Genomic DNA, 16,204 nt, shown 5'->3' with positions numbered 1-16,204 from the left:
CATCAGCGAACATCCCCATTTCTGACCTTAAGATGGAAGGAAAATCATTTTATGAAGCAGCTGAAGATGTTTGGACCTAGGACACCACCATGAAGAACTCCTGCAGCGGTGCCCTGGGGCTGAGATGATTGGCCTCCAACAAACACAACCACCTTCCTTTGTGCTAGAAATGACTACATACAGTGGAGATTTTTCCCCCTGAATTCTGTTCACTTCAATTTTGCAAGGGTTCCTTGATGCCACACTCCGTCAAATGCTGTCTTGATGTCAAGGACAGTCACTCTCAGTTCATCTCTGGAATTCAGCTCACTTGTTCATGTTTGGTTCAAGGCTGTAATGAGGTCAGGAGTTGAGTGGCCTTTGACCATAACACCATAAGACGTAGGAGCAGAAGTAGCCCATTTGGCCCATCAAGTTCGCTCTGCCATTCAATTAAATCATGATAATCTGATTTGATAATCCTCAACTCCAATTTCCTGCCTTTTCCCCATAACCCTAGATTCCCTTCCTGATCAAAAATCTGTCTATCTCTGCCTTGAATATACTTAACAACTCAGCCTCTACAGCCTTGATGGAATCCCAAACTGAGCAAGAGTGATCAGGTGGTTGCTGTGTAAGTGCTGCTTGATATCACTGCCAATGACACCTTCCATCACTTTGTTGATGATTGAAAGTAGACTGATGGGACAGGAATTGGCTGGATTGGATTTGACCTGCTTTTTATGGACCTTTCTGGAGTGAAATTCAGAAACACTTCTACACACAAACTCTCTTTTGCAAATGCGAATTGAGGCTACATCTATTGTTAATTTTAATCTGAGATTGATAGATTTTTGTTAACTTGAGGGACCAAATGGTCATCTCCTGTTCCTTTGTTCCTACTATCACACTCACAGAGCTCCCTGCTACAATTATTGGTACCCAACTATGCAGCAATGTAAAAAATTCTCCAGTTCATTGAATACAGATTTCAGTTGTTTGTTTTTATTTTTCAGGGTGAGTCCGTGCCTTTGAGTAAGTCCGACGGTGAGGCTTTGACAAACACCGAAAACTCTTGCAGTGTTAGTTCTTCGCCCGACAAGCCTCCAGGTACCATGACTTCGTTGCTTTGGAGAATCCTAAGCTGGCCTCTGTGGGGCGCGAGGATGCTGCTTGACGTCCCCAAGTGCCTATCTAACTGGATGCATGGTGTTCTGCATGCCACTAGCTGCCACTTGAGGGACAACGCGTACAATTACAGCTACCTGTATGAGTTACTAAGTTTGAGCGTGCCTCTGCTATATGTGCAATACGAGGTTCTCCTACACATGTGCCAAGAAGCAGGCTCATCACCAGATTTCCTGATCGAATGGGTGCACAACACCCTTGGGTTTAAAATGAATTGAGTGCCATTTACTTAGCCTAACCCTCCCTGATATTAGCATCAGATTGCGCAAACATGGGTTCAATGTAAAGTGATAAAACACAATCATACTAAAAATTATTTATTTAAAATTAGAACCAACAAATCACTGTATTTACAGTGTTGGGCAATCAAACAGTGTACCAGGTACATGAGGGTTTTTGCAATATTGATTTACAGTTGCAGCAATAATTGTTTATGATAATTGTGTTACCAAAACTCCTGTAGGTTTTACAAGATTCAAATTGAAATTATTCTACATTAAATTGTTTACATTTTTATATAAGGCTGGTTTTTAAAGAAGGAAGGATTTTTTTATTCCATGACATGAAATATAACTTCAGAAAAAAATCCAATGAATATAAATTTCCTCATTGTTTACTACCTTAACCAATAAGAGAAAAGGAAGTGCCTCCAATGAACAATAATGGTTTACTTAGGCAATTATTATCAATAAAATGAGTACAAATTTCAATGTAATTAGATTAAGGTTAAGAATGGAAGAGCAGTCAAACTGGTCCATTTTACAGCCACTTGACACTTTGGTGATGTCTGGTGTTAGTTACACCTTCCCAGGGTTTATCACTGTGTGTTTACATTGCAAGGATACTGTTGGTGTGAAGCAATACTTGCTCGCACTGATACTAAACTGGTGTAAACTTAACCCAGAGTTGGGACCTGGCTGTAATCCAAAGTGAGTTAGAGTGAGACTCCTCCTCCAGACAGACACTTCTCCCTCCAGCTAGACTGTCCGGAGTGTTGCAGGTCATACGTGTCTCTGGGTTTTGGTTTAGTTTAAGTTATAGCTGCAGCTTCAGTGCAAAGTGAACCCACTTTAGTCAAGTGTAAATGCAGCGAATGATTTCCGTTATGTTGGTAAACAACATGACACTGTTGCGAATGATTTTAATAATGCTCTGTAGCTTTATTTGAAGCGACTGTTAGGACATTTCCTTTGTGCCTAATGCCATGGGTGCCTGTTAACTGATCGAACACTTGAGGTCTGTGCAATTGTTTTAAATTGTTATGACAAGTTGTTTTTGCAGAGTCTGCCAGTAGAACACTTGCTCAGTATTTGATCTGTGCCGGATCATTGTTTGAAAAAGCTCCTTAGTCAACAGACCAAAATCAAACAGCCGTGAACTTGATCCATTCGAAGTGTGAGATTGAAACACCCAGCATCCCACTTGTTGCTATGGGGTAGGCAATGAGAAGTTGGGATCCTTTGGTGGGAATCAGAATAGGATCAACGTGTATCTGGAACTTTTGGTAACGGATCATAATCAGAAGTTGAGCCTTGCACTGACTGGATCTGCAGTTGATATGTATTTTTTAAAAATATATGATCGTAAGTCAGAGTTGTGTTCTATTATCAGTGCCCTCCTGTTTACCATGACATAATTGAGATTGTATTTAGTGTTATAATCTCTCTCTCTTTCTTTCTCTGTCTGCCTTTTTCCCATTGCTTGCAATTTGTTGCATCTCCCTCCATGCTGCAATGTACTGGGTAAAGATTTGCCTCTCATTATCTATCTTTGGCCATGTTTGTGGACAACTTGCCTTTTCAGTAAACCCGCATGCCTGATTGCACTTTGCACTACCAGACAAAGCACGAGTCTGACGGTCCTTTTCTTTGCTCTCTAACCTCTCGCCACTCAATAATTGTGGCCTTAACCAACAAAAACATGAATAGCTTCCGTTCCTTTTGAAGTTGGCAAAATGGAGAGAAGACTAAATGGCCAAATTATAGCTAGCTAATGATGGAAGAGCCAATTAGGAGTGCCTGTTACCACCCTGTTAATAAAATTTAAGAAGTCTTTTCAATATACTTTAGTTACTTTAAATTTAATTTTAAAAACTCAAAGGGAGCCACAGCCATCTTTTGTCAGGTGATTTATGAAGCATGCAAAACACTAATCAGATGCAAGACTTAACTTGAATATCTTTAACAGTAGCCATGCTTATCCACAGTATTCTTTTAAATTCACCATATTAAAAGAAAAACGCAAGATTAAAACAAAACAAGTTTTATTTCCTAAATTTGAAGAAAAATTATGAAAAAAAGATAGTTTTACCGAGGTTTACATTCTAAATTTGAAAAAAAATTTGTTTTTGAAAAAAGTATATATTTTCTGCAGGATTTATATCCTGAATTTGAAGAAAATGTGTTAAATTTTTGTTTTAACTCTATTTTTTCCTCCCGGATGTTTCCTTTTTGCTTCTGGGCAGCCCTTTAAATTTAATAAACAAAAACATCATGCTCACGTGGCATGAAACTCCACCATGTGATAGTTAACCATACAAGCTTTGGGTGAAACTCCTCGGTTGTTCATTACAATTGAGGTTGGTTAACTCCTGATTACTGGAGCAAAGAATTTTCAAACACCCATGTTAACCACATGTTAACCACCTTTCACTCACCTCCTCCAGACAGCTTGATTTCCATGATCTGAGACTCCTCCTGACTTAATTAGAGACAGCCCTGCAATAAATATCTTCCTGAGTGACATTAGTGGAAACCACGTCTGTAAATCAAAAGAAAAAGTTTTATTTTAGTGGATTTGATGATGAGGAACATTTTAACAGCTGAAGCACTGTGTGTACTAACAGACTAAAAGAGCTTGCATTTGTCCAGTCACCTCCCTTTTAATAAAAATCCACCCATTATCGCATGATCTGCAAAATGCTCATCTTGATTTATAATTAAACTTATTTCCACTTTCAAGCCAGTGCACTATATATTTTCCTGTATCTTCTGTTACAGACTCCACAAACCTTTAAAGGATGAGAATCAAAGGATATTTTAATCCCAATTCATCTGAAAAAGGTTTAACAGAAGGGTTCCTATTTCATAACAGAATACAATTAAGGAAAATGTTTGTGAATACATTTTTAAAAAAAATGTGTATTTTTTTTAAAGTCTCACAATCAGTCCTGTATTTTGCACATGATGGAATATGTCAAGAGTTATTTATGAAACCCAAGGCTGTAAGCGTATAATAAATTAAAATAGATGCTTTGTAAAGTACTCTCTGTCTCTTTCTCTTTCTTTCCTGATGAATTTGTTCTCCTGCAAGTTACCCTGCTCCCCCACCCAAAGTCGTGCGTGAGCTCTTGATCATCAACAGCCATGAAGAATTTTTGTAACGGGCTTCACATCATGGGGCTGAGTCACTGAATTGCATGATTTTAGCCCAAGATTCAGTCGTGACTTAATAACTGTATAGTTGACAAACATTGAACATAGCTCTCTGATTGGTTAAATTGGTTAAAATTAGGAACTTAATGAAGACAAGATCCTAAAGTCAAGTTAAGGTTTCTGGCATCCCCCAACTTCTTCAGCAGGCTTCCTACCCTTCCTGACACACTCCCATATATACACAACAAGATACGTCAACCCAGTTTACTCACCAATGCTTGATACCATTACCTAATGAACAACTTACCAGTCTCCGTCTTGACGATTTCAATTGTAATTGACCTATTGCATTTTGGGGGAAAAGATCTCCATTACCCTATGAATTCAGGAACTGAGAGACGATGGGCTAGTGTCTCAATTTATTCCTCCCATCTCCACCCCCAGCCCAGTCTCTCTAGTTGTTGATCTTGAAATTGCTGCTAGCTGGCGGTGGTCTTGCTAAAAACAGCCAATTGAAAGCAGACGAAAGGAAGACTTGCGTTTATATTATGCCTTTCACAACCTCGGGAAATCCCAAAGTGCTTTACAGCCAATGAAGTAATTTTGAAGTGTAGCCACGGTTGTAGGAAATACAGCAATCAATTTGCTCTAGGTAAGATCCCACAGCAGCAATGAAATGAATGACCAACCTGCATTTAGTGATATGGATTAAGGGATAAATAATGGCCAGGACACCGGTGAGAACCCCCCTGCCCTTCTTTGAACTAGTGGCCATGGTAGTTGTTATGTCCACCTGAGAAGGCAGAGGAGGCCTTGGTTTAACATCTGACCTGAAAGCCTCACCCGATCATACAGCACTCCCTCATTACTGCCCCTGTGACAGTGCAGCATTCCCTCAGTACTGCACCAGGTGTGTTGGCCTGGATCTTGTGCTGAAGTCTCAGAGTGGAATCCAATCAGGTTTCATTTTGATACATCAGCCACCTACAGTTTTAAGATTTTGTGCATTATAATGTGGAGCCTTAGTGGTTGCCCACCACCCATGACCACCCCCCACCGCCCCCCCCTCCACCCACCACCACAAAAGAAGGAGAAATCTAGGATTTTGAAGAAAAACAAGACCAATTGTCGTGCCAATGTTCTCTAAAATTGATCTAACTTGGCCAGGGAAAACAGCTGACCAACGTCTTAAAGGGACAGGCCAACCTAGCAGCTAAGAATCCCAAGCACACTCCAAACTGCTGCTATTATTATAAAACGTTTCATGAGAAACCCCTCCATAATTGGCTGGTACTGCTGTTGGGTGTGCTGGTGTATTCAATATTGAGTCATGACTGAATCTAGGCTGACCTTGCCTCATGTCACCCTTGTGACTGTATCAGAACTGGTTCGTGCTCACTCACGTCTTCTAACAACAGTGACTGGGAGTCCTCTGTTGTTATTAAACTGTGCCCCCCTTTCCTCCTGATGCAGGTGACCTTGGTGTGGTGAGTTGCATGAGACACCTACAAGCAGCTCGGGTATGATGTTTTTACTGATGCGGGTCTGTTCAGTTCTTGCTTCTGATTTGGGGACTTTTCTTCCAACGCTTCCTGTCTTGTGTTGAGAGAGCATGGTACTTTCTATAAGTAATTATCTGGACTGAAAGTTTACCCTGTACCAACTGTGTGACAGAGACCATATGTGCAGGATGTACAATCATAGAAACATGTAACAGCTTTTACCCTTCAACCCTTTGAAAGGGCTATCTAGGTATTCTCATTCCCCTGCTTCTTCTCCATAGCCCTGTAAACTTCCAGGTATTTTAACAAATTCCCTTTTGAAAATTATTCTTGAATTTGCTTCCACCACTATGTCAAACAGTGCATTCTAGATCATTACAAGTCACTGAGTAAGAACGATTATCTCCCCACCTTTTTATTTTGCCAATTATCTTAAAACTGCGTCTTTTTGTTTCTGACCCTTCTGGCACTGGAAGCACTTTCTCTCTATTTACTCCATCAAAACCCTTCACAATTTTGGACAGTGCCATTAAATCTGCACTTAAGCTTCTTTGTTTTATGGAGAATAATCCCAGCTTCTCCAGTCTCTCCAAAGTCCCCCATTGCTATAACCATTATAGTAAGTCTCCTCAGCACCCTCTCCAACACCTTGGAATCCTTCCTTAAGTGTGCTGCCCAGAATTAGACACAATTACTCCAGCACAATGATTCTTTAGTTATGCTATTGACCACAGGAGATCATGAAGGACCAGGCCTCAGGAAATAGGCCAACCCTAAGCCAGCAGGGACACTCAGAGTGGGCAATAAATACTGGCCTTGCCAGTAATATCCACATCGAACAACGAATACAAACAAAGCCACCACATTCAATCAATTTATTTATGAACAAGCAATGTAAAACAAGTGGAGCAAGCTTCTGAATGTGTTACTCAAAAAAACCAAACAGAATGCCACTGATTCAGAAAGGGTTAAAAATTCAATTTTTAGAGCATTGTTCTGGCAACACTTAATTAACGATAAGGGGAGGGGAGACAGTGCATAGTGGTAATGTCACTGGACTAGTAATCCAAAAGGTCAAATCCCAACGTGGCAGCTGGTGGAATTTAAATTCAATTAATAAAACCCAGAATTGAAAGCTAGCCTCAGTAATGGCAACCTTGAAACTATCAACGAATGTTGTAAAAACCCATCTGGTTCACTAATGTGTTTTAGGGAAGGAAATCTGCCATCGTTACCTGGTCTGGCCTACATTCCAGATTCCAGATCTGCAGCAATGCGGTTGACTCTTAACCGCCCTCTGAAATGGCCTAGCAAGCCACTCAGTTCAAGGGCAATTAGGGATGGGCAACAAATGCTGGCCTTGCCAGCGATGCCCACATTTCAGGAAAGAATAAGAAAAAAACATTTGTGAGGCTGATTTTTATAGACTTTCATGATATGACATTTATCAGTCGACCCATGGAACTCAGATCTCCAGCTAATAGAAGCGTTTGTGAAATTGAAACACATGAAATGATTTGCAAGTCACACCTGGTGAATTCTCCTTACTTTTAAAGTAATTAGTAGAAGGATTAGGAGGGACTTGGGGTTTTTTTTTCACCCCGAGGGTGGTGTGGATCTGGAACTCTCTGGCTGATCGGTTAGCAAAACAGAAACCCACAGCGCATTGAAAAGATACTTGGAAATGCACTCGAAATACCCACAGGCCAAGAACTGGAAAGCAGGTTTATGCTGGATAGCTCTTTTTTTTGGCTGGCACCGATACGATGGGCTGAATGGCCTTTTGAACTATAAGAAAAATTCTATGTTTCTTATCAGTGCAGGCCTGGAAGTTTGAATCCCCGAAAGATACAGCACAGAGGGAAGCCACTCACCCATCTTGCCTGTTGTTACAGACAGGACAGGGGTTAATTTAAACAGCACTAATTTCTTCTCTCACCACCTGTCCATGAACAGAAAGTTGCATTGATTTATTTCCCTCTTTATAAGCAGTGTTGTATTTTCCCAACCCCTCGGTTTTTGTGTGATCCAATTTTCTGGTAATAACCCCACAGCAAACTTGAGATAGGATGAACTAAAAGGGTTAGTTTATTCGCACACACTCAAAACACGGGAGGAGGGTCATAACATCGCCTCCACACTCAGACAGCAAAGAGAGGGATAGAGAAAAGAAGGATTTACAATAGAGACCATAGAGAAAATGAAGGTTGGGTCACGTGGGTTCCAGAGTCCAGAATCAAAGTCCAATGAGGTATTCCTTCACCAACGTTGGTGGGTTGAAAACCAATGCTGGATAATTCACTTTTCCAGTGGTGTTGACTTCAGATGATGAGATAGGCATGCAGAGATGAATCAGCCTTGTAGGCAATGGTACAGAACTTGTAGCAGAAGCAGTTTTGATGGAGCCAGGTGTCAAACCTGCGGCTGAGCTCCTTTGGTGTGGCCTGCTAGTCACTTGTTAAATAGCAGACTGAGCTATGCAGCTCAGCAAGACATTATAACCAGCCAGAGGCTTAGGACACATGACATTACCTCGCTGCAAGTTCTTCAACAAAGTTTATCCTGTATCTGGTATTTAGCTTGGTTTTCAGGACTGCCATTATGGGTTAAAAGGAATGTTTGAGAGGCCATTGGCTTAGTTGACGTTCCATTTCTACTGGCAAGCCTGGGGATCAGATACAAAAAGCCTTTGATGTAGCTCCCTTTGAGGCTGGGCTGTGCAGTCTCCAGGTGATGGTTCGTAGCTCCTCAGAGATAATGAGGTGTGAGCTTTCCAACTTTGTCCTTATGTCTATGACGGCTTTGGCAGTCTCTTCTTGCCTCCACCTATCACTGGCCCCCTATTGAGCTCTCCTGTCCCACCCCCTTCTACCAGCTTGTTTTCATCTCATTTCTATATGTCTTAATTCTGATGAAGGGTCATACGGACTCAAAACATCAACTGTATCCCTCTCCACAGGTGCTGTCAGACCTGCTGAGTTTTTCCAGGTATTTTTGTTTTTGTTCTAGATTTCCAGCATCCGCAATATTTTGCTTTTAGCAAGGTGGCTTCTTTTGTTCTGGAATCACAGAAAGACACAGCTTCAGCCATGTTAAGGATCTCTGTTCAGTTTTTAAAATTTTAGAGACAGTCATATATATTTTTATAAAAATATACAGTGTGAGGTCTTAGTTCCTCATGCTGTGCTGACTCTTTGAAAGAGCTATCCAATTAATCCCACTCCCCTGCAATTTCCCCATTGCCAAGTTTATTTTTCCTCTTCAAGTATTCATCTAATCCCTTTCGGAAGTTACTATTGAATTTGCTGCCACCACCCTTTCAGAAGGTGCATAGATTTTTATCCCTCATCTTCCCCGTGGTTCTTTTGCCAATCACCTTCAATCTGTATCATCTGGTTATCAACTCTCTGACCAACGGAAACTGTTTCTCTTAGTTTTGTCTCATTACTAGTCTAAAGCTGAGCTTGCTCTTAACAAAGATCCACACCATTGAAAAACAAACACTCAGCAAAAAAGATCCATCTGTGGCTTATTAAGGCAGTTTAGGATAGTATTAGATTAAAAGACAAGGCTTATAATGTTGCAAAAAATAGTACGAAGTCTGAGGATTGGGAATGTTATAGAAACCAGCACAGGACCACCAACAATTTGATAAAAAGGAGAAAAATAGAACACTGAAATGAACTAGCCAGGTATATAAAAACATCTTTTAGAAGTATATAAAAAGGAAGAGAGTAACCAAAGTAAATGTTGGTCCCTTGGAAGTTGAGACAAGAGAAATTATCATGGCGTAGGAGGAAGCGACAGAGACATTGAACAAATATTTTGTGCCTGCCTTCACAGTAGAAGGCACAAGCTAATACTGGAAACAGAGTACAACCGAGGGCTAAAAAAGGTGAGGAAATTAAGGTAATTAATATCAGCAGAGAAAAAATGTTGGAGAAACTGAAGGGACTAAAATCCAACTAAATCTCAAAATCTGATGACCAAGGAACATGGGTTCTAAAAGAAATAGCTGCCAAGATAGTGGATGCATTGGTTATGATTTTCCAAAATTCCCTAGATTCTCAAATCCCAGCAGATTGGAATTTAAGAAATGTAACACCGCTATTCAAGAAAGGACGAAGAGAGAAATCAGGGAACTACAGGCCAGCTAGCCTTACATCAGTTGTTGGGAAAGTGCTGGAGTCTATTATTAAGGAAGCCTTAACAATGCACTTAGGAAATCATAGTACGATCAGACAAAGTCAACATGGTTTTGCAAAAGGGAAATCATGTTTGCCAAATTCATTAGTTTTTTTAAGGGTGTAACTATAAATTGAATATCCTTTATCCAGACATCCAAAAACTGAACGCATCCAAAACACGAACTTTTTTTTTGAGCAACTATGCAGTTAATTTGTACGTTAATAAAGCAATGTAATATTATATTACACGCATAATAAGTGCTAACAGGTAAGAAGTAGGGCGTGTGAGAATTGGCAAGTGAAGAAACAACCTAGTATTTGTAACTGGCCTAGTCCTAACCGTATATGCAGTAGATCCAAAAACTGAAAATATCTGAATACCGAAACACATTCGGCCCTAAGGGTTTCGAACAAAGGATACTCGACCTGTTGTACAGTAGATAAAGGGGAACCAGAGATGTCATGCATTTGAATTTCCAAAAGGTGCCACACAACACGGTAAGGTGTGAGGTTTGTTTTGTAACACTGGTTGTAAGGATAAAAGGCATGAAATTTATAAATGTTGATCTTCAGAGGAACTTGGGTGTACTCATACTAAGAATGCAAAAACTTAGAATGCAGGTACAACAAGCAATTGGGAAGGCAAATGACATGTTGATCTTTATTGCAAGGGGATTAGAATACATGAATAAAGAAATCTTGAAACCGACAAGATTCTGAAGGGGCTTGACAGGGGTAGACACTGTCCCTTGGCTGAGGAATCTAGTACACAAGGTAGGGGGTTGGGGAGTGGGAGGGCACAGTCTCAAGATAAGGGACCGATCATTTAGGACTGGGATGATGAGGAAAAATTTCTATCACAAAGGGCTGTGGGTCTTTGGAATACCCCACCCCAGAGAGTTGTGGGTGCTCCATCAATGAATATATTTAAGGCTGAGATAGACAAATATTTGGTCTCTCAAGAAATCAAGAGATATGGGGAGTGAGCAGGAGTTGAAGCCAAAGATCAGCCATGACCATATTGAATGGGGGAGCAGACTCAATGGGCTATATATCTACTCCGGATGATATTTTTTATATTGCTCTATCTTTCATAATGTTAATCATGGTTAATTAGCAGTGGAAGAAAGCCCTTGGGCAGAATGTCCCCATGGAGTTCATGACCCCAACATCAGGGTCAAATGTGGGTCAGAAGCCCACACTGAGGGGAAAACTGGCTCCCAGCAATGATTTTCTCCAAATTGACCAATTGATGGACAGAGGATGGGTTTGCCATGCAATTATGGATGGCAGGTGGGGTCTAGAAGTTGAAGGGCTAATAGGAGGCAGCAGCCTGTGGCTCATCGGGATCGGTTCTTCTTGGAGTCGGGTTGCTTGTGAATGCAGCACTAAGCGGGTGGCAAACTCCATCTAAGGCTAAATACTGGCCAGCTCAGAGGAAGGAGCAACAGGCTGCCTTTTCAGGTATGAGAGGGGGTGCTTCAAGATGGAGTGCCCTCTCTCCAACTTTTTAAAATGTTAAATGAAAATTCCCCTCAGCAGCGGGCCCACCATTGTGGAAAGGGAACATCTCCACAGGTGTAGCCTGCAGCTGCAGCCAGGTAGATGGGGAGGGCTTCTAAGTCTTCCTGGGCTCCTGTCTGCTGCCAGAAGGCTGCCTCCATGCTGCTGACCTATTCTTCAATGCCTCCATGGTTATAAAGTCAAGTGGAAAATTCCACTTAACATTTAATAATCGGCCTTAATAGGCTACCCACCACTAGTGGGTGGATAACTGTGCTGCTCTCCCATCCCGTCTCTGGGAAAACAACCCGGGGGAGGGATGATGCAGGCAAATTGGCTCACTGGCCAGTTGGGTGAAATTCCACTGTTGCCAGCCTCCACTTTCACCTCCATTAAGGCCTAACATCTCCTCTGTCCTGAACTAGTGCCATGTTTTAGGTTTGAGTCCTTCTGCCTTGGCCTCTAGGCCTGGAGCTTAGTTCTTAGACAGACTGTAGACATACTTTGGTATCTGCTTAGCACTCTTCATTGGTACTACTTTCAGTACTAATAGGTTACAGAGATGGCATGTAGCTCTTAGGCATGATTGCAAGCTCTCTTTTGAGAGTCTAATGCATGCTTAACTAATGTCAGTGGTACATCACCATGCACATCATTTATTAGCATATCCCATCTGTTAACCCTTTATACTACACCTCCCCCCAAATATGCTATCCTACTTTTTAATAACAACATGAACCTATGGCCAGAATTTTCTGTGCCCATTGGCAGTGGGTGTCATGGCAGGCATGACCAGACAATATGGCAAGAAGGCCAAAAATTGGTTTTACGCCATCGTGAAACCAGTTTGCGATTGTCTTCTCCGCCCGTCAAAGGTGGGCCATGTTTCCTGTCACCACATGTCAGGAACCTACTTTCAATACGTTAGCATCTCATTGTTAGCCTTGTTCACCAGAAGCAACCCCCATCCTGGATCATCCAGGTACATTGGCATGATTGCACGCCAACGTGTTTCACAACTGTACAGAAGTGACATGGACCTGGCGAACTATAGTTCACTCGGGACTTCAAGATTTGTTTGGCTTACTTGCTTCAGGCAGCACTCACGGTCATCAGCACCAGGCTTCACAGATGGCACCAGATCATGTTTAGGGGGCTCACGGGCAGGTCTCTACCTAGCAGACCAGCCTTAAGGCTTTTTAATGGCTGAGGCGGGGGTGGCTTTTCATTGGCTGCAGGGCTAGGGCTTGCTTGGGGAAGGGGCAGAAGTGGCCTCAGGCAAGGGAAGAGGCTGCAGGGTGAGGGCTGTACTGAGGAAGAGTGTGTGTATGGGGCACATGTTGATCTGTGCAAGTGGCCTCAAGATGTTGAGGGCTGAGGAGGCAGTCTCCAGAGGAGGTGAGGCCAAGTGGAGATGCAAGGGTGAGTGTGAGAGTAAGAGTGGTGATATCCCTTGAGTTGGCAGTGAGTGAGATGCCAGTGAATGTGTGAAGGGCTTGTGAGTGTGTGAGTTTAGAGTGATGAGATGGTAACCTTACCCTGGCGGTACAGATGAGATCATTTATCCTCTTTCTGCACTGGATGTCCGATCCCTTCTGTGTAGCATTGGCACTGATCACCACTGCCACTGCTACCCAAGCTGGAGTGGTGAGATTGCTGGACCTCCTGCGGCCAGGGAGGGGGTGGAGGACATCATTGCAAGCCTCCAAAGGGCTTTCCAGTGACCGGTCACTGAACTCTTCTTCGCTTTCGGGGCCATGTCTTCACTGGAGCAGTCCTGGGCTATAAGCATTGAGAACTGTGTGGGCGGTTACCGTTTAGATATGGCACCTGGAATGAGGAAACAGTGAGTTAACAGCATGGCGGGCGATTCAGATGCTACCCACCAGCGTGACAGCGTGTTTCCTGTAGCTGCATATTAATGAGGCGGGAAGCAGATGATGTAATGTGAAAACCTGCCATTGCAGCTGGCAGGTAAAACATCTTTCTTCACGCCCACTACCGCACTCAATGCAAATCTGGGACGATTCTGCCCTGTGCCTTTGACTATTTACACTCCATTCTTGTAACTCCTTTTTTACAACTACTGATTTTACTCAAATTCCTACTCTTCCCCTCCCCACGTTACAGTTCTGGGGGATTCAATCACCCTCAGTATTCTCATCCCTTAGGGAAGATGGCTTGGAGACATAAGAGCTTTATTTTGAACTGGTAGGACACCAATTTCTGCGGAATGGGACAATACTTTATCAGCATAGCTGGGAAGTGTAGATTTCAGAATGACTGTACTGCAAGGACTTTTCAACAAAAGGCTCATTCAAAAGAGAAGACTGAAGAGAATCGAACTTTGGACCTTCTGGGACCAGAAAATAAACACTCAGGACACTCTGAGGAATTTGTTGGCCCCTTGAAGGGTAGGGGAACTTGCCCACACCAGCCATTTTGACCTACCCATAACACTACAATGCTGACTCTTAACATCATCTGAGCTGTCCTAGCAACACACAAATGTCCAAAGGCCCATCATTCGGGGTAGGTAGGGATGGTGATTTCGCCAGATCTTGAGATGTAAATGCTTGCACTTGTGCACCAGATCCACTGCCTTTAACATGGTAAAGCAACTTCCCACAAAATATTAGGATAGGTGACCAACAAAAGGTAGATTTTTAGGAGTATTTTAAAGGGCGGGAGTGGTCGGTGGGAGAGAGAGGTAAAAACATGGAGAGATTTAGGAAGGGAATTCCAGAGGTTTGAGCTTTGGCAGCTGAAGGCACAGTCTCCAATGGTGGAGCGATGAAAATCAGGGATGCTCAAGAGGCCAACTTGGAACAGCGCAGATATCTCAGAGCGTGTAGGGCTAGAGAAGGTTACAGAGATAGAGAGGGAGGAGGATAGGGAGACATTTGAGCACAAAGATGACAATTTTAAAACTGAGGCATTGCCTGACTGCATGGGAGCCAGTGCAGGTCAGCAAGCGCAGGGGTGATAAGAGACTGGGACCTGTTGTAAGTTAGGGGTTAGTAGCCACTGTTACATCAGAAACCTGGTGTCAGCAGCATGGAATCTCAAAACAGCAAGGTTTGCCATAACTCCACACTTTTTTAGTAAGGTCCTCTGCTGTAAGCTATACAACTTCATTCAAATAAATGTTGACACTTCACTGAAGGTGGATTATCTATAAGACTGTTCAACTGCAAATGTATAAATCTATCAAGCAAATTGAAATGTTTGAATCTGCTGAAGTCTCCAGTCTATCAGCAATCAGGGGGGACTGAATTTTCTCAGGTCTGGACTTAGAGGCAGTGGTTGTTGGGAAAATAGTGGGGAGCAGCATCAGGACAGCTTCCTGACAGATTCCGACCTCCAGAGCAATTACCAGGGGTAGGTGGGGAAGAAAGTCAGCAGCCCACTAGGTGGGGCAGCCATTTATGCCACTTTAGGGCGGGATAGGAGGCATTTTCCAATGGAAATGGCATCCTCCTGATGTCAGAGCAGCCCCCCGCCAGGACGAGCCTGCCAGTTCTCTAAAGGTGGCATCCCAGAGGTTGGCTGGAGGGCTATTGGAACCAAAGGCTCCATGTACTAGTAAAGGCACCATCAAGACAAAAGGCCATTACCATGGCCAAAACCGGTCTGGTGGAGAAGTTCTCCAACTGCTGTAAGCCTCTTCAATCTAACATTTGCAGAAGGCATTGGAGAGCACGTCCATGTTGAGATGCCCTCGTGCTCGCCCACCTGCCTCAGCAGTACCCACCTCTCTGCGGGCTGGACATCGTTGTGGGCCCTCTGATTGGGTCTCCCGCTTCCCCGGTCTACCAGCCATCCCTAATAGGACAGAGCAGGCTCCCAATGTCCTGCCATGGTCACTTCCAAGTTCCTGACCCGGAATTGAGGCTTGTGTTAGGATTGTGACCCAACCAGGAAAATCCAGCCCCAGGGCCATGTTTTATATCGGGTGGAGATAATTTTTATTACAGAGACCAAAACCTGACCTATAAGACATCTTTAGTTGGTTTACCAAACTATGAATTTGGCATTCAGAAATTCACCATTCAAGGTAAACATGGGTGACATATAAGTAAGAATGATTTTTAATGTATTTTCAGTCACACAGTGTTTTGATGTACTTATCTATTCTAATAAGTTGATAGATTTAAATTGTCTGTTGGGGTTCAGTGGGCAGCACTGTCTCACCTCTGAATCAGAAAGTAATCAGTTTAGACTTGAGCACAAGTCTAGGCTGACACATTAAGGCTGACACTCCTAGCCCAAGGCAGAGGAAGCATTACTTTGTTGAAGGTGCTATCTTTGGGGAGAAATATTAAATGTTAAACTGTCTTCTCTATCAGGGAGTCGTCAAACATTCCATGGCATCCATTTGAGGAAGAGGAGGGGGAGGGAGTTCTCCCAGTTGTCCTGGCCAAGATTTATCCCTCAAATAACATCTCTAAAACACAGGTTATCACAATGG

At 42.7% G+C, this 16,204-nt stretch overlaps 1 protein-coding gene across 11 annotated transcripts in view; it reads left to right on the top strand.

Annotated features, from left to right (window-relative positions):
* Positions 1–16,204, top strand: part of mical2a (microtubule associated monooxygenase, calponin and LIM domain containing 2a) — a 253,781-nt gene that overhangs the window by 167,685 nt on the left and 69,892 nt on the right. For 9 of the 11 annotated variants that reach the window (XM_041196942.1, XM_041196944.1, XM_041196943.1 and 6 more), the window contains one exon: positions 996–1,089. In XM_041196942.1, coding sequence (XP_041052876.1) covers positions 996–1,089 — 94 coding nt within the window. Of the gene's footprint in view, positions 1–995; positions 2,751–4,166; positions 4,431–16,204 lie in introns of those variants that run through there. The other 2 variants (XR_005944170.1, XM_041196946.1) reach the window with 2 other exon arrangements.

This window comes from Carcharodon carcharias, chromosome 10 (assembly GCF_017639515.1).
Source record: "Carcharodon carcharias isolate sCarCar2 chromosome 10, sCarCar2.pri, whole genome shotgun sequence".
Classification (NCBI taxonomy): Eukaryota; Metazoa; Chordata; class Chondrichthyes; order Lamniformes; family Lamnidae; genus Carcharodon; species Carcharodon carcharias.
The sequence above is the reverse complement of the archived record's forward strand: the minus strand, read 5'-3'. Positions and strand labels throughout refer to the sequence as shown.